Source organism: Rhinopithecus roxellana, chromosome 9 (assembly GCF_007565055.1).
Source record: "Rhinopithecus roxellana isolate Shanxi Qingling chromosome 9, ASM756505v1, whole genome shotgun sequence".
In the NCBI taxonomy this organism is placed as follows: Eukaryota; Metazoa; Chordata; class Mammalia; order Primates; family Cercopithecidae; genus Rhinopithecus; species Rhinopithecus roxellana.
This window is the reverse complement of record NC_044557.1, coordinates 65,635,383-65,658,098: the sequence shown is the minus strand read 5'-3', so window position 1 is coordinate 65,658,098 and position 22,716 is coordinate 65,635,383. Positions and strand designations below refer to the sequence as shown.

The 22,716-nt window shown below is 45.7% G+C and overlaps 1 protein-coding gene across 2 annotated transcripts in view; it reads left to right on the top strand.

Annotated features, from left to right (window-relative positions):
• The window catches only part of NCALD (neurocalcin delta), a 478,271-nt gene extending 458,505 nt beyond the window's left edge, over nucleotides 1-19,766 (top strand). The window contains exons 3-4 of one of the 2 annotated variants that reach the window (XM_010374179.2): nucleotides 13,390-13,495; nucleotides 16,875-19,766. In XM_010374179.2, coding sequence (XP_010372481.1) covers nucleotides 13,390-13,495; nucleotides 16,875-16,972 — 204 coding nt within the window. In that variant the 3' untranslated portion in view covers nucleotides 16,973-19,766. The remainder of the gene's footprint in view (nucleotides 1-13,389; nucleotides 13,496-16,874) is intronic. The other variant, XM_030937324.1, reaches the window with a different exon arrangement.
• Nucleotides 19,767-22,716: the final 2,950 nt, after the last annotated feature.

Here is a 22,716-nt window from a genome sequence, read left to right as displayed (position 1 = left end):
GTTGGACTAGGGAACACTGAAATCCATGATGATCTCATGTTGACTTGATAGCATCTGCAAAGACCCTATTTCCAAACAAGGTCACGTTCACAGGTTTCAGGTAGACATGTATTTTTGCAGGACACTATTCAACCTAGTACACAAGCACTATCTCATTTAATCCTCACAACAATCATATTAGCCCCATTTTATGCATGAAGAAACAAATTACTTCCAGATCTTCATTTCCACTGTGTCCAACTCTTAATGGACCTCTCTGTTAAGATGTTGCACTGATATAAAGTCAATAATCCAAAAACAAATTCATCATTGCCCCAAACTCCCTACCACTCCCTTGTTTTAAATAGTCTTACTATCCATCCTCTAATCAAGTCAGAGACATCTTTGGCACTCCTCCACCATCTATCTCCAAATTTAGACAGTCACCAGAGCTATGAAATTTGCCTCCTTGGTATTTTTTAACCTTTTCATTCCTGTGCATTCCTTCTGCCATTGTCTCATTTCAAGTCAGTGGTGGTACTCTTCACTTTTAGATATGAGCAATTAATAGTTTTCCAATCTTACGTAAAGTGCTCTGCAAAAGGCAGCTTCAGATGACTCCCTCCAAAGAGGCCTTTACCCTCCTAAACAGACATTCTGGAGTTACTGTGTTTCAGGCTTCACATTTCTAACCTATATTACTATAACTTTTTCCCAGTTATCTATTCTGCATATTGAAACCAACGCAAAAGTTACTAACTTAAAACAGCAATCATTTATTTAGCCTGTCAATCTGATATTTGGGCAGAACCTTGGGATCTCATTTCTGTTCCATGCAGCATCAGCTGGGGTGGCTCGAAATTGCCTGGGGGCTGGAACAGCTGAGGCTGCTTGGACCCAGGACCTCCCTCTGTGTCTCTGTGTAGTCTGTCTCCTCCATGGTGGCTTTGGGGTGGCCAGACTCCTCACATGGCAGCTCAGGGCTTAAAAAGGGCAGGTCCATCCCAAGAAAGAGAACCAGGCAGAGCTGTATCTCCTTTTATGATCTGACTTTGAAGGTCACAGAGCATCACTTCTCCCATTCACCCCACCCCAGGCAGTCACCGAGGTCTCTATGGTTCACCAAGACCTCCAGGCTCAAGGGGAGGGGACCTAGAGTTTACCTTGAGAAAGGCAGTGGCAAGGTTCTGGAAGACTGAGTGGGATCAGAAAGCCTGTTCTGGACATTTTTGGAAAATACCATCTTCACAACACATTTCTAACAGCTCTTCCTGCCTCCCATCAGGTCCTCCCCCAATTCGGTTTTCTCCACTGATGCCAGAGTGATCTTTCAAGACCGAATATGATCATGTTAACCATGTTTCTCTCCTGCCTAAAATCTTTTGAGTATCTCCCCATTCACTTTATTTATTTTTATCTTTAAATTTTATTTTAATTTTATTTATTTATTTTATGAGATGGAGTCTCGCTCTGCTGCCCAGGCTGGAGTGCTCACTGCACTCAACTCACTGCAGTCTCCAGGGTTCAAGCAATTCTCTTGCCTCAGCCTCCTTAGTAGCTGGGATTACAGGTGCACACCACCATGCCCAGCTAATTTTTGTATTTTTATAGAGAACAGAGTTTTACCGTGTTGGCCAGGCTGGTCTTGAACTCCTAATCTTGTGATCTGCCCTCCTTGGCCTCCCTAAGTGCTGGGATTACAGGCATGAGCCACCGCGCCTGGTCTATTTTTTTTTTTTTTTTTTTTTTTTTTTGATGCGGAGTTTTCGCCCTTGTCGCCCAGGCTGGAATGCAGTGGCACGATCTCAGCTTACTGCAACCTCCACCTCCTGGGTTCAAGCTATTCTTCTGCCTCAGCATCCCGAGTACCTGGGATTACTGGTGCCCACTATCATGCCCGGCTAATTTTTGTATGTTTAGTAGAGACGGGGTTTCACCATGTTGGCCAGGCTGATCTTGAACTCCTGACCTCAGCTGATCCGCCTGCCCCAGCCTCCCAAAGTGCTGGGATTACAGGCATGAGTGACCGTGCCCAGTAAATGATGTCTAAATTTCTTAATGAGGCATATAACAGCCTTTGTGACTGGGTCCCCATCTCTCTCAAGACTCTCTCACATTTGTGACCTTTGAATGCTCCATGCCTCAGTTATATGTTAGCTGGAAGATACCGGAAGTCACCGTGGCCTCTCACATCCCACAGCCTTTTCTCATGCAGTGTCCTAGAGTGCACTCTTATCACATCTCCCTCTCACTCTGTGGAGGTGTCTCCTCTGCCCCCACACTCCAGTCCTATGCACTGAACTCTGTTGTTGATCTCCATCATAATAGCGCTTTTTGTTGTTGTTGTTCATTTCAAGTAGATTGCTGTTTTGTAATCATGAACAACTCCACTGAAAGATATAATTACTTTATGATCTCTTCAACAGGATTTTACCATGTTGAGTGCTGGATATTTTTATAGCTCTATAAGTGTTCTTAAACCCTTCCGAGACACAGTTAAATTACTTGGAAACAGTTTGAACTTTCCCGGTCTTGCTTCTCAGATTCATTAGCTGATACGCGAGCGGCACTCAGCTAGCACTGATTATTACCACTACTGAGGCCAGGCCTTTCTGACTAGCCAGTGCCCCACAAATCATGAGGCTCTCCCTCTGGCTGATGGAAACAGGCACGCTTCTGGACCTTGTGGGAGGGCCAGGCACTCTTTCCTCTAATCCTTCCACTTGGTTCTTTTTTCCCAGTCCTGGGTAGTTTCTTCCCATGTGTAGACTGACTATGCTGACTACTTGAGGGAGACCTGCCACAGCTCTCCGGAGTTCCCTGTGTGCCACTGTCTCTTCTCTTTTACTCTGTCCAGTGATCACTAGCCACTTTAGTGTCTCCAAACTCTCAGTGGGCTGCTCATCAGTGAGCCCACCAGGCATCACATAGGTCCCCGCTCCTGGCACTGTGGCTTGGAAACTCTCTCAAGTCATTAAGCTGGGGCCAACATAGGACTTACCTCTCATGTTTTCATTTTCTCAGGGATTACTGTCCTTTATTGCCCAGTTCCCAGCATCTGGTAAACTGTCGTTTCATGTCCATTGTTTTTTGGGTTTGTGGTTGCTGCTGCTTCAGGTGGGAGGGTAAGTTCAATCCCTATGACTCCATCTTGGGCAGAAGCCACACTCTCTACTCTCATGCCGATGTGTTTCTGTGTTGACCTGTCCTGCTGCCACCTGTCCTGTGAGCTCCTTCAAGGCAGGGCTGTGCTGATGCCAAGGGATTTAGCACCTTTTTTGTGCTATTCATAAAGTCCGCAAATGTTTGTTGAATAAAGTAAGTGTTAGACTCCAAAACATACAAAGGTGAATAAGACAATATCTCTGTCTGGAGGAAACTTAGAAGCCATTGGGAAGACAAATCTCATGAAGAAGCATTCCAGGCTATTTGTTTTGGGGAAAAAAAAAAAAAGAAAAAGGAGGAACAGAGAAAACAGTCCAGATGAAGAGGGAGTCAGAGTAAGAGTCAGTCCTAGTGCAGACAGAACTTTCTTGAGGCACTACTTTCGTAGATGTTTTGTAACAAAAGGGTTCTGGTCAAACCAGTTTGAGAAAACCTGGTTTAAATAGATTTCAACAGGTCTCTTTACTGCAGGAATTATCAGAATCTTTAATATGTTCATGTGCATTGTGATGTTTTGAGAAGGGAATAAAGTAAGCAGTGTTTCCCAATACTGTTTTGATGATGGGATCTCTCTGATCTTAACACATCTTGGAAGGCTGACATTTCTTGGAAAGCGCATTGCGAGCCACCTTTACAGCATCGCCAATGTGTAATTGTTCAGCCTTTGTTTCTGTATCTCCAATATCCATTAACCCACTTCTGCAGAGCAGCCTCTTGCTCTTCTGCTGTTGCACACCACAGAACATAAAGTTCTTCCTGTGTTAAGGCTACATCTAACTTCCCGTAAGTCTTCAAGTTATAAAAGGGCATAGTGCTGGGTTATTTTAAATAGTAAGCTCCCCTAGTGTGCAGAGAGTGCAGTGTACAGATCGTGGACTCTCTCATTCCATTTAAGAATCACAGTATCTAGCTGGGTGCGGTGGCTCACAGCTCTAATTTCCACACTTTGGGAGGCTGAGGCAGGAAGATCACTTGAGCCCAGGACTTTTAGATCAGATTGGGCAACATACTGAGACTCTGTGTCTACAAAAAATTAAAAATTAGCCCAGTGTGGTGGCGCATGCCTGTGGTCTCAGCTACTTGGGAGGCTGAGGTGGGAGGATGGTTTGAGACCAGGAGGTCCGAAGTTGCAGTGAGGTATCATCACGCCACTGCATTCCAGCCTGGGAGACAGAGTGAGACCCTGTCTCAAAGAGAAAAAAAAAGAATCACACTATCACAAAGGGACCAGTACACGAAGTGGTTCAGTGGTTTCAAACTCTATTTTCAGCAGCAAAAATGGTTCTTCACTTCTATGCGAAGTACTGTTTTTTTAATCTATAATCTGAGGACAACCAGGTACTGCTGAACTTCTATTGTCCATAGTCTGCTGTCAGAGAGCCTTGGGTGTCTAGTTTCCTGTTAGAACACACTATATTTTGCGATGAAATGTCTGGTTTCCTTCAGAGAAGAGGTTGAACATTAATTCTTGGAATTTTGCCTGCCCTCAGTTAATTGCACAACCTTGATCAGTGCAGACCTCAGTCCTCCCTTTCCAACATTCCAAGAGATTGTTTTTTCAAAGAGAAAAATAAAAAAAAAATGTAGGCCACAGGGAAGCTGATAGGGGCTCTGGCCACAGCAGAGAGCTGTCTCAAACCTGGCACGGGCAGAGTCAGGGCTGGGCTCCTGGGTGTCCCAAAGCTCCGCATTTACCCAGAGACAAGAAAAGGACTTTTCAAGTTTAATTAAAAACAGGATGACCCTGCTAGGCCTCTCATTGACATTGCTAAAAATAAAGCAGGAAAGCAGCCTGGTCTCTTCACGGTTTAATCCCATTACATGTAGAAGGGGTGGGGACTGGAGCTAGTAAAAGACATGATTTGTCTCAGATGGCTGTCTGGGGTCGTGTTTATCTCCTCTGTGCTATGCAGTCCCAGATTTTAAAGTTCTGATACAATCAGCTCTCGGTTGTTGATGCCGTGGGAAGGGAGCAAAGGGACAGACAATCCTGTCACTGTGGCTCTGCAGGGCTGTCACTCACTCACTCACTCTGGGGGCCACTGGGACTCGTCGCCTCGGCTCTCTGCTCACCGTTCTGGTACCACCCCTGACATAGGCCTGGCTTTATAAATAACCCACTAATTCCTATCTGATCTGAGTGTCACGAAAGAGTTATATGTGACCCCCTTGAAGAAGACCCCCACTTCCTCCTCATACCCACAACACACTCAGACATGGTGCCTCCCACCCCATTCCAGAAGCCCTGCTTGCACATATGTTCACATCGGGGCCTTCTGACTCTGTTCATTTTGTGGAGGAAGTAGTGGGAGTTGTTTGTTTGTTGTATTAACTGATTCTCATTTCTCTGTGACAGCCTCACTCCTTTAGCCTAATACTGAATACCAAGACTCTGGAAGACTTTCCGTTGAGTGTGAGAGCTTCACACATTCATGTGTTTGTTTGAGCTTTCATTCATTTCTTCAACCAAGGGTGTTAAGGGAATAACCCCTAGATTATTACACAGTTGATTTTGCATCAGAATCCCAAGAAGAAGAGTTTCATGGGCCACAACCTTAGACCCTGAACGTCCCAAAGAGTGCTCCAGACCAATAGGTTTTACTTGCCACCAGGGGACCCAGAGGTAGCCTAGGCAAGGGCTTTCATAACAGCTATCAAGGCATTGCTGGGATGACTATACCCCTCTAAATGGGGATCATTGAAAAATAAAGTGGTTTTGGTGCCCCATGTGAGACCTCCCAACTCCTGTACTAGAAGATTGTGAGACATGAAATAAGAGAGAGTGGCCAGGCACAGTGGCTCATGCCTATATTTCCAGCACTTTGGGAGACTGAGGCAGGAAGATCTCTTAAGCCGAGGAGTTTGAGACCAGCTTGGGCAACATAGGGAAACCACATTTCTACAAATATTTTCTAAAAAATTAACTGGGCATGGTAGTGCATGCCTTTGGTCCCAGCAACTCAGGAGGCTGGGACAGGAGGATTGTCTGAGACCAGGAGGTCAAGGCTGCAGTGAGCCGTGATAGCATCACTGCACTCCAGCTTAGGCAACAGAATGAGACCTTGTCTCAAAAAAAAAATAAATAAATAAAAATAGAGAGCATGTCAGTCTTGTTGACAATTGTATCTCCACCACTTAGCACATAGTAGACAACACACAATTATTAAATAATTTACAAATGACTAGTGTTCTTTTTTAAAATTTTACTTTAAGTTCTTGGATACATGTGCAGAATGTGTAGGTTTGTTACATAGGTATACATGTGCCATAGTGGTTTGCTGCACCTATCAACCCATCATCTAGGTTTTAAGCCCTGCATGCATTAGCTATTTGTCCTAATGTTCTCTCTCCCCTTGACCCCCACCCCACAGCTGGCCCCAGTGTGTGTTGTTTCCCTCCCTGTGTCCATATGTTCTCATTGTTCAACTCCCACTTATGAGTGAGAACACGCGGTGTTCGGTTTTCTGTTCCTGTGTTATTTTGCTGAGGATGATGGCTTCCAGCTTCATCCGTGTCCCTGCAAAGGACACGATCTCATTCCTTTTTATGGCTGCATAGTATTCCATGGTATATATGTGCCATATTTTCTTTATCCAGCCTATCATTGATGGACATTGGGGTTGATTACGTATCTTTGCTATTGTAAATAGTGCTGCAATAAACATACATGTGCATGTGTCTTTATAGTAGAATGATTTATATTCCTTTGGGTGTATAGCCAGTAATGAGATTGCTGGGTCAAATGGTATTTCTGGTTCTAGATCATTGAGGAATCACCACACTGTCTTCCACAATGGTTGAATTGATTTATGTTCCCACCAATAGTGTAAAAGCATTCCTGTTTCTCCATAGCCTCATCTGCATCTATTGTTTCTTGACTTTTTAATAATTACCATTGTGACTGGCATGAGATGGTACCTCATTGTGGTTTTGATTTGCATTTCTCTAATGATCAGTGATGTTGAGCTTTTTTTTTTTTCATGTTTCTTGGCTGCATAAATGTCTTCTTGAGAAGTGTCTGTTTATATCCTTTGCCTACTTTTTTATGGGGTTTTTTTTTTCTTGTAAATTTGTTTAAGTTCCTTGTAGATTCTGGATATTAGCCCTTTGTCAGATGGATAGATTGCAACAATTTTATCTCATTCTGTAGGTTGCCTATTCACTCTGATGATAGTTTCTTTTGCTGTGCAGAAGCTCTTTGGTTTAGTTAGGCCCCATTTGTCAATTTTGGCTTTTTTTGCTTTTGGCAATTTCATCATGAAGTCTTTGCCCACACCTATGTCCTGAATGGTAATGCCTAGGTTTTCTTCTAGGATTTTTATGGTTTTGGGTTTTACATTTAAGTCTTTAATCTATTTTGAGTTAATTTTTGTATAACGTGTAAGGAAGGGGTACAGTTTCAGTTTTCTGCATATAACTACCCAGTTTTCCAGCACCATTTATTAAATAGGGAATCCTTTCGCCGTTACTTGTTTTTGTCAGGTTTGTCAAAGATCCGATGGTTGTAGATGTGTGGTGTTATTTCTGAGGTCTCTGTTCTCTTCCATTGGTCTATATGTCTTTTTTGGTACCAGTACCATGCTCTTTTGGTTACTGTAGCCTTGTAATATAGTTTGAAGTCAGGTAATATGATGCCTCCAGCTTTGTTCTTTTTGCTTAGGATTGTCTTGGCTATACAGGTTCTTCTTTGGTTCCATATGAAATTAAAATTTTTTATTCTAGTTCTGTGAAGAATGTCAGTGGTAGTTTGATGGGAATAGCATTGAATCTTTAAATTACTTTGGGCAGTATGGCCATTTTCACTATATTGATCTTTCCTATCCATGAGGATGGAATGTTTCTCCATTTGTTTATATTCTCTCTTATTTACTTGAGCAGTGTTTGTAATTCTCCTTGAAGAGATCTTTCACCTCCCTTGTTAGCTGTGTTCCTGGGTATTTTATTCTCTTTGTAGCAGTTGTGAATGGCAGTTCATTTATTATTTGGATCTCTGCTTGTCTATTGTTGGTGTATAGGAATGCTTGTGATTTTTCCACATTGATTTTGTATCCTGAGACTTTGCTGAAGTTGCTTATCAGCTTAAGGAGTTTTGGGTCTGAGAAGATGGGGCTTTCTAAGTATAGAATAATGTCATCTGCAAGCAGAGAAAATTTGACTTCCTCTCTTCTTATTTGAATACCCTTTATTTCTTTCTCTTGCCTGATTGCCCTGGCCAGAACTTCCAACTATGTTGAATAGAAATGGTGAGACAGGGCATACCTGTTTTGTGCCAGTCTTCCAGCTTTTGCCCATTCAGTATGTTATTGGCTGTGGGTTTGTCATAAGTAGCTCTTATCATTTTAAGATATGTTCCATCAATACCTAGTTTATTGAGAGTTTTTAACATGAAGGCCTTTATCAAAGGCCTTTTCTGATCTATTGAGATGATCATGTGGTTTTTGTCATTGGTTCTGTTTATATGATGGATTATGTTTATTGATTTGCATATGTTGAACCAGCCTTCATTCCAGGGATGAAGCCAACTTGATCATGGTGGATAAGCTTTCTGATGTGCTGCTGGATTTGGTTTGTCAGTATTTTATTGAGGATTTTTCCATCGACGCTCTTCAAGGATATTGGCCTGAAGTTTTCTTTTTTTGTTGTTGTGTCTCTGCCAGGTATTGGTATCAAAATGATACTAGCCTCATAACATGAGTTAGGGAGGAGTCCCTCCTTTTCAATTGTTTGGAATAGTTCCAGAAGGAATCGTACCAGCTCCCCTTTGTACCTCTGGTAGAATTCGGCTGTGAATCCATCTGCTTCTGGGCTTTTTTTAGTTGGTAGGCTATTAATTACTGCCTCAATTTCGCAACTTGTTATTGGTCTATTCAGGGATTTAACTTCTTTCTGGTTTAGTCTTGGGAGGATGTATGTGTTCAGGAATTTATACATTTCTTCTAGATTTTCCAGTTTATTTGCCTAGAGATATTTATAGTATTTTCTGATGGTAGTTTATATTTTTGTGGTGTCAGTGGTGATATCCCCTTTATCATTTTTCATTGTATCTATTTGATTCTTCTCTCTTTTCCTCTTTATTAGTCTAGCTAGTGGTCTATTTTGTTAATATTTTCAAAAACACAGCTCCTGGATTCATTGATTTTTTGAAGGGTTTTTTGTGTCTCTGTTTCCTTCAGTTCTGCTGTAATCTTAGTTATTTCTTGTCTTCAGCTAGCTTTTGGATTTGTTTGCTCTTGCCTCCCTAGCTCTTTTAATTGTGATGCTAGGGTGGTGATTTGAGATCCGTCTAGCTTTCTGATGTGGGCATTTAGTGCTATAAATTTCCCTCTTAACACTGCTTTAGCTGTCTTTTGTTTCTGGTATGTTGCAAATGACTAGTTTTCAATTCTCTGAACACCACTGACTGCAAATAAGGAAGGCAACAGAGGTAAATTTGGGAAATGAATGTGAATAGGAAAATCAGATTTAATGACACTTCCATCTTTTGTTGCTCATTGGAGAAATACAGATCCCTAAACACTGTGAGGCCTCAGTGGTCTTTCCCTGCTTGCTCTAGAGCCACATCATGTACTGTATGCCCCCACACTCTGTTGAGGTCCTTGCCATGCTCCCACCCTGGGCTTCCACGTGGTGGTTCCCTCATCCCTGACTTATTTAAGCCCTATACTTTCTTCACATCTTTACTCAATCCTCAGTCCTCAGAGAAGCCTACCCTAACCCTCCTGGCAAAACCTAACTCTCCCACTGTGTCATCACAGAAGCCATGCCTCTTCTTTCTAGCACTTTTCTCAACAATGGTTTTATATCTATTTCTTTATTTTACTAATGTCTGCCTTATTTCACAGCAAAAATCATAAGGGAAGGGATTAGATCAATGTCAATACCTGGTACACAGTAGTTGCTTATACATATTTGATGCATGACTGAGTGAGTGGATGGATGAAGAGGCAGTCACCTAAGAGCAGTGATTTCCATGACCTGGGGTCCATGGATCAGCTTCTAAATCCTCAAACCTGAGATCGTCTGCAGTGATGGGTGGGTTTGCATGGTTTCTAAGGGAAAAGCTCAAAGCTTTTGACAGATTAAAAATATTTAAGGGGTTTCACATGAATATGTTTAATTATGTGAAGAGAGAGAGGAGAAAAAGAAAAGAGGAAACTGAAAAAAAACATTTAAAAGGATAAAGGGGAACTTTGTAAATTGGAGCAGTGCAGAAGAAAAGTGAGAGAGGGGATAGAATGAGAGGGCAACTGGGGGACAGTTATTCCTGAATAAATTCTCTAAACTAAGTGAGGTTGACTGTATTCAAGACCCTATGTTAGGCACTATCAGGGGTTCAAAAAATAGCCAGATGTGACTGCTACCCTCACTCTAAAAGGAGAACATCCTGGGTATGAGTTCAGGGTAAATGGAAGGAAGTGATACAAGAGAGGTTGGAATGGAGCCCTTTGCTAGCCCAGAGGGAGGGAGATTACACATAGCAGTAGAAGAAGGGAAGATGATGGAAGGCTTCCTGGAGGAGGGTAACATTTCAATCTATTCTTAACACATGGATAAGAGTCCAAGGAGGAGGGGAGATGGGGTAGGTGAGCACTCAGATGAGAGAAGAATATAAACAAAGCTGCTTGTCCAGGACACCAAGGAGCGTATCATATTGTCAGACTCTTGACAACAGCCTTTGTGGAGCATCTGAGCTGGGAGACACCTCCTATGGCCAGTCACGGGCACAAAGCCAGTGGCATCTAGAAGTACCACATGAGACAACCTTACTGAGGCCAGACAGACATGGAGAAGGAACAATCCAGCCCCAAAGAAGATTGAGAATGAATAAATACACGGCCCCCTTAAAACTTCTGGCAAAAATAAACTCATCCGTTGTCCATAAGTGCTCTTCCCCGCAACACCTCTGCAACTCCTGAAACAGCTCCGCGCTCTCTCCTTTAAAGAGATTGTGCTAATGTGATCCGTAGGGACGCCAATTTCTAGGTGTTGTGTTATTGTTGTCCTAAGATTCCTGGGCTTAAGAATTCACCAAATATTTAGATCATATGAGCTTGAAACATATGTGACGGGTGTGTATGTTTTCCTAGTTGGTGCCGATTCCCTTTTGACTAGGTCAAGAGTTACGAAAAGCTTCCACTATGGGAGCAAAGCAAGCTGGGGAGAGGTTGCTAGACCTCAAGACTTTTGCTGGTGTGAAAAGACACCTGCTGTCTACTGTTACTAAATCTTCACCTGGGCCTGTTAAGTCTCAGGGCCTCTCTTCTCCCATTTGCAAAAACAGCTCCATCTCTCTGGCCTTTCCTAGCTACCCCAAGAGCTTAGGTGTCCCCAGCAGTGAGGCACATGGCACTACAGCCCCAGCACAGTTGGTGGAGTAGACCTGGGCTGGGATGACAGCAGGCAGGGGACCATGATGAGGAGGACAGACGATGGCTCCCTTCTTGTCTCCAGAGCACACTTCAGTGAGCATTTCTTGGGAATGAAATGGCTCAGCTTACCCCAGGGACACCCATTATCCTAGATAGCACCCTAACTCTGCGCTTTACCTCCCAGAACAAGTCGCTGCAGAGTCAGCTCTGGAGTTCAGTAAGCACGTTGGGTGGGTTTGAGACAGACTCAGGGAGCCTGTCCAGAGGCGTCCCTGAGGGATGGGATCAGCCTAAAGGCCAGAACACTGGGTGAGTCCGTTTTCATTCTTATTTTGACTGAGATTAGAGTACTTACCCTACTTTATCCAGAATGTATAAGGGACTTCTGGCAGGGTTGGTCCTGAGCAAGACTGTAAAGCAGCTCAGTTGAACCTTCAGTGTCTTTTTCTGCTCCCACCTTTCCTATTTGGAGGTGACTCCCCACAGCTGCTTTCCTTTCTCTGTCCTCTCCACCTGCCTGGCTGCCCCTAGAGCTCCAGAACTTTCTGAAATTTTCTGCCTACTCCCTGTCAAAATTTATTTTTTCTAAAACTCGTCCCCAAGACTAAGAGGCCCAAAGTGACTCTGATTAGGAAAGTCATGATCTGGGGAAAAAAACAATGACTTTTCATTCCTCTTCCCAAATAAAAACTACCTTTGACCACAGAGGCCTTTGGGCCCTTACTGAGTCCCATGTGGAGGTCACAGGCAGTGGGGTGATAGTTTCAGTAGTGCTTACAAAACTCCACAGAATCCTCTTTCGCCCATCAGATGTCATAGCTGTACCTAGTTTAGCTCAGGCCTGAGGTTGTGTAATATTTCAGAGCTCTGATGGCAGGTGATTTCCATCTCAGAACTACCTGGGAGCTTGCTGAGAAGGAACGTGAGACCATTGTCACAGGCGGGGGAAAAGCACTGGAATGGACTGGAAGTCTGCCTGGGGGAACATGTGGCACACACAGAATGTCACATGTCTGTCATCCTTGAGGGGTCATTGTGGACTCTCAAGGGTCCATGATAGGCATCCACTTACCTCTCTAGCCTGAGGAATGTCATCTGCAGCCTTGCTCCTCAAAGTGGGGACCTTGCTTCTCAAAGCAGGGTCTTTAGAACAGCAGCATCAGCATCACACTGGAGCTCATTAAAAATACAGACTCTCAGCCCCACCCCTTCCCCCAGCACTACCTAATCAGATTCTGCATTTTAACAAGATTCCCAGGGGATTTGTATGCACATGAACAATGGAAATGGCTAGGAGAGGTGGCCCATGTCTGTAATCCCAGCACTTTGGGAGACCAAGGTAGGAGAAGCTTGAGCCCAGGAGTTTGAGACCAGCTTGGGCAACATAGTGAGACCTCGTCTCTCCAAAAATAAATAAATAAATAAATAAATAAATAAATAAATAAATAAATAAATAAATAATTTTTAAAAATTAGCCGTGTGTGGTAGGGAGTACCTCTAGTCCCAGCTGCTTGGGAGGCTGAGGTGGGAGGATTGCTTGAGCCTGTGAGATGGAGCCTGCAGTGAGCTGTGAGTGTGCCACTACACTCCAGCCTGGGTGACAGAATGAGAGACCCTATCTCAACAAACAAACAAAAAACACTGGAGACACAGGGTCTTCCTGCTGGTTGTCCCTCCTGAAGGTCCTCACTGGAGGAGAACAAGCTTTGCAGGCCTAGCTTCTTCTACCTGTGCCGCCACATCTTATACCAATCAGTAGGGATAGGACCAGGTCCAATGCGGATGGAGACATTCCCTTCAACCCGCATTTGGGAGGTTTAATGATTGTGTGCCATACCGTTTCTCTGTCTTACCACCATGTTGCTTCTGTCCCCAGGCAATCTATAAGATGGTTTCCTCTGTAATGAAAATGCCTGAAGATGAGTCAACCCCAGAGAAAAGAACAGAAAAGATCTTCCGCCAGATGGACACCAATAGAGATGGTAGGAGGCGGGGGCTGCACTGCTTAGCTCAGATGAGGGTTGCTGGAAGGACTGGGGAGTCCATACTGGGAAGTGCCACTTGAGGCCCTTCATGCAAGTGGCTCATCCTCCAAGCCTCCCGAGTGGGTAGGAGGGGAGGGGACCAGGTGGCCACAGGAGAACTGAGCCCAGAATTGGGAAAAATGCCTTATTTCTAGTCTCTTCTATCCTCCTTGTAGGTCAACTTCTACCTCCAAGAAAATAGAATGGATCTTGTGGGGCAAGAATGAAAGGACCTAAGAAACCATTGTTAGCACAGACCCATCCTTGGGACAGGCTTAGGCCACAGCAGGCTGGGGCCCTGCAGTCCAGGTCATCAAAATGGGGAGAGGGTTGTTATTCTGTTGTTCTACCCAGGTGCTGACACCCTTCACTCCAGCCTGCCGAAGGGGTTTTGTTGGAGTCTCCAGTGCATGCACTGAGATGTTGTGTTTCCCAGAGACAGTGGGCTCCCACAGTCACTGGGGTGCCAGGGGTAGTGGTGAGGGAGTAAGGTGCCCAGCAGGTTCCCACCCTGATGGTGCCACCCACAATTCAAACCCAACAAAGTGAAAAAGAGAGTTGAATTTCAAACTTAACAGAAGGATTTTAGATCTTAAATTGCCAGAGAGAAGACAGAAGGCCCAATTATCCTTGAATTTCAGATAAACAGCAAACAATTGTTAGGATTAGTATGCCAAACTAAAAAAGTCACTTGCTGTTTATCTGAAATTCAAAGTTAACGGGGCGTCCTGTATTTAATTTGCCAGATCTGGCAACGCTATTTAAATGTTACACTTGAGTGAAAAGCGCTCAGCTCAGGGCCAGGCTCTGTAGCTCTTGCTGTTATTATCAGCTCACCCGATCTGTTCAGAGACCCCGGCAATTCTTGTCAACCATGTGCACATGCACTTGGGCCCCCACCTGGCGCTGATCTATAGAACAACAGAAGGCTTCCCCACAGAGAGAGCCTCTGTCTCTTTTTATCCCCCGCCCAGGTACAGCTGCCTGAGAATCTGGGTTTGTGTGGTATGGGCCAATCTGCTTGCTTTGTTTCCTCCACAAAGGTGCCATTCCATTTTGAAACATCCTATGTCCCTTTATTTGCTTTGATTTACAATGAATAGTTGTGACTAAACAAGCATGGGATTATTTTAATAGTTAATTAACTTGTTGATGTTAAACTGCAGATTTTACTGGTACTCAAGAGCACAATGGGTTTGTGCTGTATTCTAGGTCCAGACACCTCTTTAGGATAGGGCTAAAGGATGGGAGAAGATCAGATGTCACAGGATAAAGCCCTAACTCTGTGTTGATCGTAGGCAATGAATTAGGGTCTCTCCATTGGTTCTTTGCTGCTGTAGGATCGCAGAGCCCTGATTGAGTTAGCATTCTCAGAGCACAACTCACTGCTAAAGACCTGTGCCCTTCTAAGGGAAAACCTTGTGTTTAAAATTAAATTAAATTTTCAAAGGTTAGGGTTGGGGGAGGTGGGTCGGAGCCATAGAAGGAAGGAGGAAGAGGGGCTGCAAGTTCACAACCCTCAGAGGAATCTTAGCCCAACCAGGGGACTGGGTGCTTCAGCTCAGTGCTTGGCTACTGGACCCCAGAATTGAGGCCACTTGCACCCCTCCCTGTCTAGAGCAGAGCAGACCTCACCTAGAGTCTCCTGCCCTTAGATTTAGCTTACCTGATGCTCTTGGAAACTAACCTCTGGCCTCTGATTTGAAGAGAAAAATCTGGGCCCACAGGCAAGTTCTCCTAGGAGCCAACTCTGAAGCATGCAGACAGTTAACTGAAGAAAGCCAGATACCATGCCGAGCTCCAGGTCTGCCCCTGCTACCTCCAGCCGGTGCCTCCCAGAGCCGACCTCTGAGAGATTGCAAAGTGTTTGGAGACCACACCAGTCTCCCTTCTCTTGTGCCTTGCCAAGCTGGAAGAAGTCATCACCATTTTAACTACTATGGACAGGGCAGGACTCATAAAAAATGGCCAGAACACAAAGCTTGGAGGGGATCAGCTCTACAAATTAAAAATAAATTAATAAATACATCCCTATGGTTTTCCTTCATGGAGATAAAGTGGGTTTCGTTAAACAAGAACTAGGTTCTGGTGAGGAGGGAATTGTGGCTGAGGAGAAGATATGTTTGTTGGTGTTTCTGTTGGGGGAGGCCCCCTCCTGTCGGGTTTGGAATAAGTTGGGAAATAAAAGAGGACAGAGGTCAAAAGAGTCAAAAGATAGACAGACACTGGAGGCTATGGCTTAGCATGAGAGTCCAAGGGCGTGCTGAAAAACCCACAGGCGTGCAGAGCCAGGCAGGCCAGGTGCTGCCCTTGGAGGAGGAGATGGAGATAAATCCTCTCTCGGGCAGCTCCTTCCAAGAGAAAAAGGGAGGGCAAGGCTTGGCGAAGATGCCTGGCAATTCCTCCCAAATTTACCAATCTAGCATGTCACTTCACTCCCAGGGGCGGGGTAGACAAACAGGAAGGGTCCTTCTGGAAGCACCAGGAATGGGGAAAGCCTTGCAGTCCCCCAACTCCTACCCCACCGCCCCCTCCTCTCCACAAGTGACAGAAGGGCCTTCCCGGAAAAGAATTCCATACGTGCTCCAGCGTATGCAGAAAGGAAAGGTCACCGGGGTCTGAGTGGGAGCCCAGGCTGCTAAGCCTCCCTCCTCCAGCCATCAGGGTAGCAGGAGAGCGCCCTAATTGAGAGACAGAAACCCATGGGTTACCCTCTGCCTTGAACACATACCCTGCTCTTCCCCTGACCTCAGATGGAGGCACAACTGTCTTCCCGTGGTGTTTGTATAAACAAACACTTATGTCCACGACTTCTTCCCCAAGACAGGATGGGCTCTTGCAGCAAACCTAAGAACACAGAGTGGCGTGAAGAACACGAAGTGGCTCAGAAGGCTCCGGGGAACATCATGGGAACCAACTGGGTGCTGCCAGGGCCCAGCTCGTTCTCATAAAGGCAGGAGGGCCACTTATTTTACAAATGCTGAGTGAGCCTCTCCAGGGCACCTGGAGCCAGGAGGTCAGGGACCAAGTCAGCATCATCCACCACCCTCTCCCCAGCCCCGGGCCCAGGGCCGGGCACACAGTGCACTCTCAGGCAGCGGTGTTTGATTGCCACGTGCACTGTCCTAAGTGCTGGCAATGCCATGGTGAACGAGGCAGCAGTGTTCCTGGAGAGTCCCCTGCGCTCTTCCCCGGGACAGGTGAGTGCTGTGTGTCACAGCGGCAGTGAGGCTGCAGGCAGAAGGTGAACCGACACTGCCCAGCACACAGTAGTGGGAAGGGTGTAAGCTCATGCAGCTGCCACCAGCCATCACTCACCCGTCCTCTTGCTTCCTAGGAAAACTCTCCCTGGAAGAGTTCATCCGAGGGGCCAAAAGCGACCCGTCCATAGTGCGCCTCCTGCAGTGCGACCCGAGCAGTGCCGGCCAGTTCTGAGCCCTGCGCCCACCAATTGAATTGTAGAGCTGCTTGTGTTCCCTTTTGATTCTTCTTTTTAACAATTTTTTTTTTTTTTTGCCAAACAATATCAATGGTGATGCCGTCCCCTGTGCGGTCTGATGCACCTTCCTCCATGACGCCTTCAGCTTCTTTTGTCGTGGATGCTTCGTGGGAATGCCCAGAGCCCCAGTGTGCTTGTGGAGAGCATGGACAGAACATTTGTGGTGTTCATTGTTAGACGGTTTTTAATCGTTACTATTATTTTTTCTTTTGATTCTAATGTCTCTGTTCTAAAACCTAAGACTCGGGTTTGGGGGCAAAAGAAGGGAAACCCATCCAGTCCTGTGATTCTATTGCAAGCTTCAAGGGGCTTTTGTTTGAAAGACAAAACTCCCCGCCTGGGTCTGTTGTCATACATGCCACTGTAGGGATGATGGATGGCAGCGGATGCTGGATTCCCCAAGAACAAGTTACCCTCTGGGGTGAGGCTATTCCAGGGAGCTGGGACATTTCCCCATGGGGGCCCACTCCCACCTCTTCCCCAGCAGGTTGTAGTTTCTAAGCTGTGAACATTTCAAGGTAAATTAATAGAGGAGAGGAAAAAGATGGCTCAGCTATTTTTTCACAGGTTTACACTAGTTGAGCTAATATGCGTGTCTTTGGAAATTAAACACAAATGGTAACCTAGTTCAAAACCAGACCCATCTTGTTGCCTATTGTGATAAAGTAAAAAGACTGCTGTATATAACATATTGGGTATTGCAGACCAAATTAAGTGTTTTGCCTTGTTTAAATGAAATGCATGTTTAGTGAGCACTAATACAATCTTATTCCAGAAGACTGTTTTTAGTAGCTTATTGTGAAGTAAGACAACTATAATGAATGTCTTGTTTTGTCTTGTTTTGAAGTCATATCTGTCTTTGCACAAATGTACCAATCGACAAGTATATTTTATATATTCCATAAAAATACAAAGTAACCCTGACTAGGGCCCAACCTTAATTTTGAATGCGTTTCCAGAGTGGCCGTGCCTAGAGGGCAGCTGCAGAACAGGTGGTAGTGGGACAGGACAATTGGAGCACAGGAATGTTAACATGTATTACGGGGGGTCAGGAGGGTGGTTTGCCTCCCAGGCCCAGCAGCCCATTGACAGCATTAGACTGGCGGCATGGTGCTTTTCTGAGCAGATCAATGCTCTGCAGACTCGGAAAAAAAAAAAAAATTGCATACATTCTTGGAACTTCCCAGTGGTTTAATCTGTGTGCATGGTTAGGGAGCCAGGTCTGGAATATTCAGTTTCCCTGCCCCTGTTAAAGAGTCAGAGGTTGGGCAGTCATCAAATTCATCATAAAGACAAGGGCAAGTGCATCTGTAGTTTCCAAGGCCCCCCAATGGAGAATCCAAAAGTATTTTCCATTGCTGTGCTCTTTGAATGCAGACTTCTATTTCCAGAAGTGACAGCGCAAGTCTGAGTTGCTGTTTGGTCTGGTGACCTCAGACACACTGATTTGAATTGAAAACTAAGAGTAAAAATTTACTGGTTACAGGCGAGTCATATTCTCGCAAGTAGCTGGCAAAGGGAGGCCCAAATACTTGAGGTTGTTCATGGGGAATTTGCCCATAAGAGAAGGCAGAGAGGTCCCCAGTGGGTATATTTACTGCCAAGCCACTTGCCGAAGAACAGAAACCATAGAAAGAGAGACATCATAACCAGGAGAAAAACGTGGCTGAACATGCTAACCTCCAGGTTTCTATGTATGACTTGAGTCTGCTGTAACTGGTAGCAGAAATCCAAATTTGTATGGTAGACCTAGACCAAAAAGAACCAGATCTGTAGGGTGAAACTTTGAGACCTAGACTCTGTAAAAATAATCCTAGTCTTCCCCCAGGGGTCAGTTCTTCACAGTGGTTCTGTACCAAGACTTGCCAAATTCCTCCATGGCCAAGTGTTAAAACCAGTTTTTGAAAAATAGCGAATTAACCTAAGACACAGAAGGCAGAGTGGGTGAGGAAACCCAGCATGCCCTATTGGCAGTGCTCAAGAGCTGCATCGCACTTTTCCCTGCTCTGAATCGAAGTCCTAATTCCTTCCTTTAATTCTCCTTTGGTAGGTGGAATCAGTTAATGTTTTGAGAAACCTGCCCGGGCTCTGCCCTTAGTCAAGACATCTCGTTGAGCCACACCCACTCTGTTCCTTGGAACCTAGAGCTGGAGTGAGGACTAGAGGTCTCCATCTATTCCAGAAAGAAAAGTGAGCCACATGCAGGCCGATGAATGCCGATACTTCCAGAATGTATGGAAATGGTCCCTGTCCTGGCCTGCCACTGACCCTGTCTGTATTTTCTCAGAGGTGGTTTTTCTCCTTCTCCTTCCCAGGAAGGTCTTTGTATGTCAAATCCAACGCACTCAAGTTTGGCCAAGGGACTCCACAGCACCCAGAAGGCTGCATGCCTCAAGGTTTATGTTACTCCTCTGCTGGGCTGTTCATTGTCATTGCCGTGTTCAGAGACCTTTGGAAATAAAACCTATTCTGTCCCAAATAAAACCAGCCTGTGATGTTCAAGGGACTGGAATAAAGTGGCTTATGACCTGAAGGATTCTACAGAGTGCTCGACTGTTCATACCTCGTTCAGAGTCGGGGGTGCGTGGGGACTGCGGGTGTTATCCCATCCCATCAGTATGCCCACGGTGGATTTAATAATATATAATTTATAAGTCATAGCCTGTGGAGTGACCCGTATATCAGTTGACTGTGTAGCTCTTGCCTGGCATTAAAGCATGTTTTTGGTTTAACATGATTGTCTGGAACATGAGATTTTCAGGCCGAAACTGCTGCCACAGCTGAATCTGTGCCTTATTGAGGCTCTAGCTTCTGATACTGCCTTCCTCCTAGGTGTTCTTCCTGCCTAGAGCGACGCAAGGAACCAAGGTTTGTGAGTGGGGGATGAAAGAGGCTGCTGACCCCAGAGTTCTGTCCCAAGGCATCCTTCATCTTCATATGGGCTTCCTTACATCCCTCCCTCCATGGTCTCCACTTTCTTCCCATCTCCTCCCCTTCCTCAAACTATAGTCCAAATGTTAAGTACAATAAAAGGAGAAACTGAGGCAACCTGCCCTTCAGTGGAATCTGGGTAAGCTTCAGGAAATAAATAATCTCTTCACCCCTCTCAACCTGTGAAGATTCAGTGAAAAAGATGACATGAGACAGAGCCTACACTCCGAAAACCAGTTCCGATCACGGTGTTGGCTGTTGTTGCTGTCATTGGCCTTGCCTCCAGCACAGGAGGCTGTTAATGTAGAGAAAAGGAGCTGCCAACTTGCTAACTTGAGTGTTAGCCAAGGGAGAGCCTCATGGGCCAACTAGACCTTGTGGGGGGTGGTAGAGTTGCCCTCGAGGGAATCTTTTCCTACTGCACACAGTCGGCCGCTATGGACCAGTGATGGCCCTGACACCATGAATCCTGAGCATGAATAACACAAGTCTGATCCTGAGAAGGTGGCTGGATGTCTCCAGTCTCATCAGAAGCCTGCCTACCAGCAACCTGGGAATTTCCAGCAAATTTCCAAACCCGAGGCTCCTATTTTCAGGGCATTTTCCTGCTGCCCCAACCCAACTGAGTCCCCACACATCCTAATTTGGTACCCACCAGCTGAGGAAGAGTCCAAGTGTTCTCTCAGTCAAGGTAGAAAGGAGAGCACAAGAGCTGCCTTTGAAGGACTGGACCTCCTTCTCTTGCCTGGCTTGTCTTTGCCAGAAGCATGGTGAATGCTTTCCCGAAAAATTCTGGTTTGGAGGTGGCCGAAGAAACAGAGAAAAAAACATTGAGTCTTATGTTTTCTAAGTCAGTAGAATATCAGTCAAATCCACCTGGAACAGATGATTGCATAGGGAAAAATGTTCAGGCTGAGGGTATCACCAATGATCTATTCATTTCAAGCAGGATTCTCTACAGTTGAATGCTGACCACATGTCCAGGACTTAGACAGGTCCTGGGCACTTGTGGTACTGGGTGCTAATGTAAAATGCATGGTCCCGTACACCCTTGGGGATGCACACAATGATTGCTCTGAGAGCATCCCAGTCTTGTTTCATGACTTCTTTTCTAACACTATTCCAGGAAATGGCTGACATTTTAACTTCTTGCCCAGAGTGGGACTCCTCCTGTGGGTGACCATTGCCTGGGGCTCCCCACTGACCTGGCTGAGACTTTCTGGGAACTGTGCTATGGTCTGAGACTTTTCCCACATGGACTTCCTCCAATAAATCTGCTAAACTTCTAATCCCATCATGTCATCTACATCTTGGAGGACCTCAAGTGACACGGCGACCTTGCCCTTAACCTTCCCATTGACCCCCCCAGAAACAAAGAGCTCCAACCCTCGGGTCAGCAGCCTTCCCAAAGTGAGGATCATGGTGGTGACTTCTCATCGCATCCAGAATGTCTAAGGATAAGAGGGGTCTGTGTGTCTTAGGACTAGGGAGATGACAGCCCTGACTCTCCCAGGGCAAATGTTTGTCATTGTGCTGATAGACACCAGATAACTATCCTTTTGCACCCTGCCTCCTATGAGGGCAGACTATGTCTAACTTGCCTCTCTCTCCAGCACATGGCAAAACATCAGGTCCAGAGTAATTGAACTGAATCAGTGTAGACAGTGGAAGGCAAGAGCTGGTACTAGACTTCACGACAATGACAATTAGCCATCATCGCCTATCCAACCAGCATCTCATTCCAGGAAGCTGGGTGGCACACATGGCAAGCACCTAACAGCAGGACCGTGGCTGCCACAGGCCAAGGGGGAGGCTGTCTCGGGAGATGTGGAGACCAACTCGTGCCCTCAGCTGGACCTACTTGGGCAGCTGGGGAGAGCACCAAGACCTCCTAATAAGGCTGTGGAACACAGTCATGACAACACTCCTTGGGGCCCATTTCTAATCCCAGGATCTCTCCAGAAGGCTCTGCAGTGAGCGCTCCCTCCAGCCCCTTCCCTCCCAGCCCCTGGTCTAGGAATGGAGGCCACTGGAGATGCCGCTGGAGTTGAAGTCGGTCAAGAGAGGCTTCCTAAAGGCAAATGTTTAGCCAGGATTTGAAAGCTGTGGACATAGATAGACAGAGATGGGAAGATGTAGAAGAATGTAGAAATGCTGCTTGTTTGGAACAGAGCTGCTCTCAGGAGATAATCATGGACAGCGGTTAAAGAAGTGTGGGCAGCTCCACAGAGTGGTGCCCACCAAGGAAACCCCAGCAGATACCGGGATAGTGCATACAGGTGTTCACATACAGGTGCTCCAACAGATCCTAAGGAGCCTGTGGGTTCCAGGGCAAGAGACTGTGAGGAAACTGGAGTTTGAGCCACATGGTTTCAGCCTCCATGCGGAGGTTGGTGCAGGTGAACTAAGGAAGCAGAAAGCTTTTGTGGAAATTCAAGGGCGAGCAAGTGTGCCTGGGAGAGAGGATGGGCAGAAGCAAGTGAACAGAACCAACTCCCTGCCCCAAGGGACTGGCCAAGAATAACCACCCTGGGGAGCCTGCCGTGGTCACACAGAAGCCTTGGAAGTTCTTCAGTCCTCTTCACATTTAACACTGGGGTGAAGTACAGCAAAGTAACTTTACCAGGAAATCCCTGCTCTGTTGAAGCCCAGGACCTGAAGGCAGGGTGGGCAGCTAGAATTTTCCCACATCACACAGAAACCTCTATCCAACCAGGTAAAAATCCCCAATACTGGCCACACAGAAAGC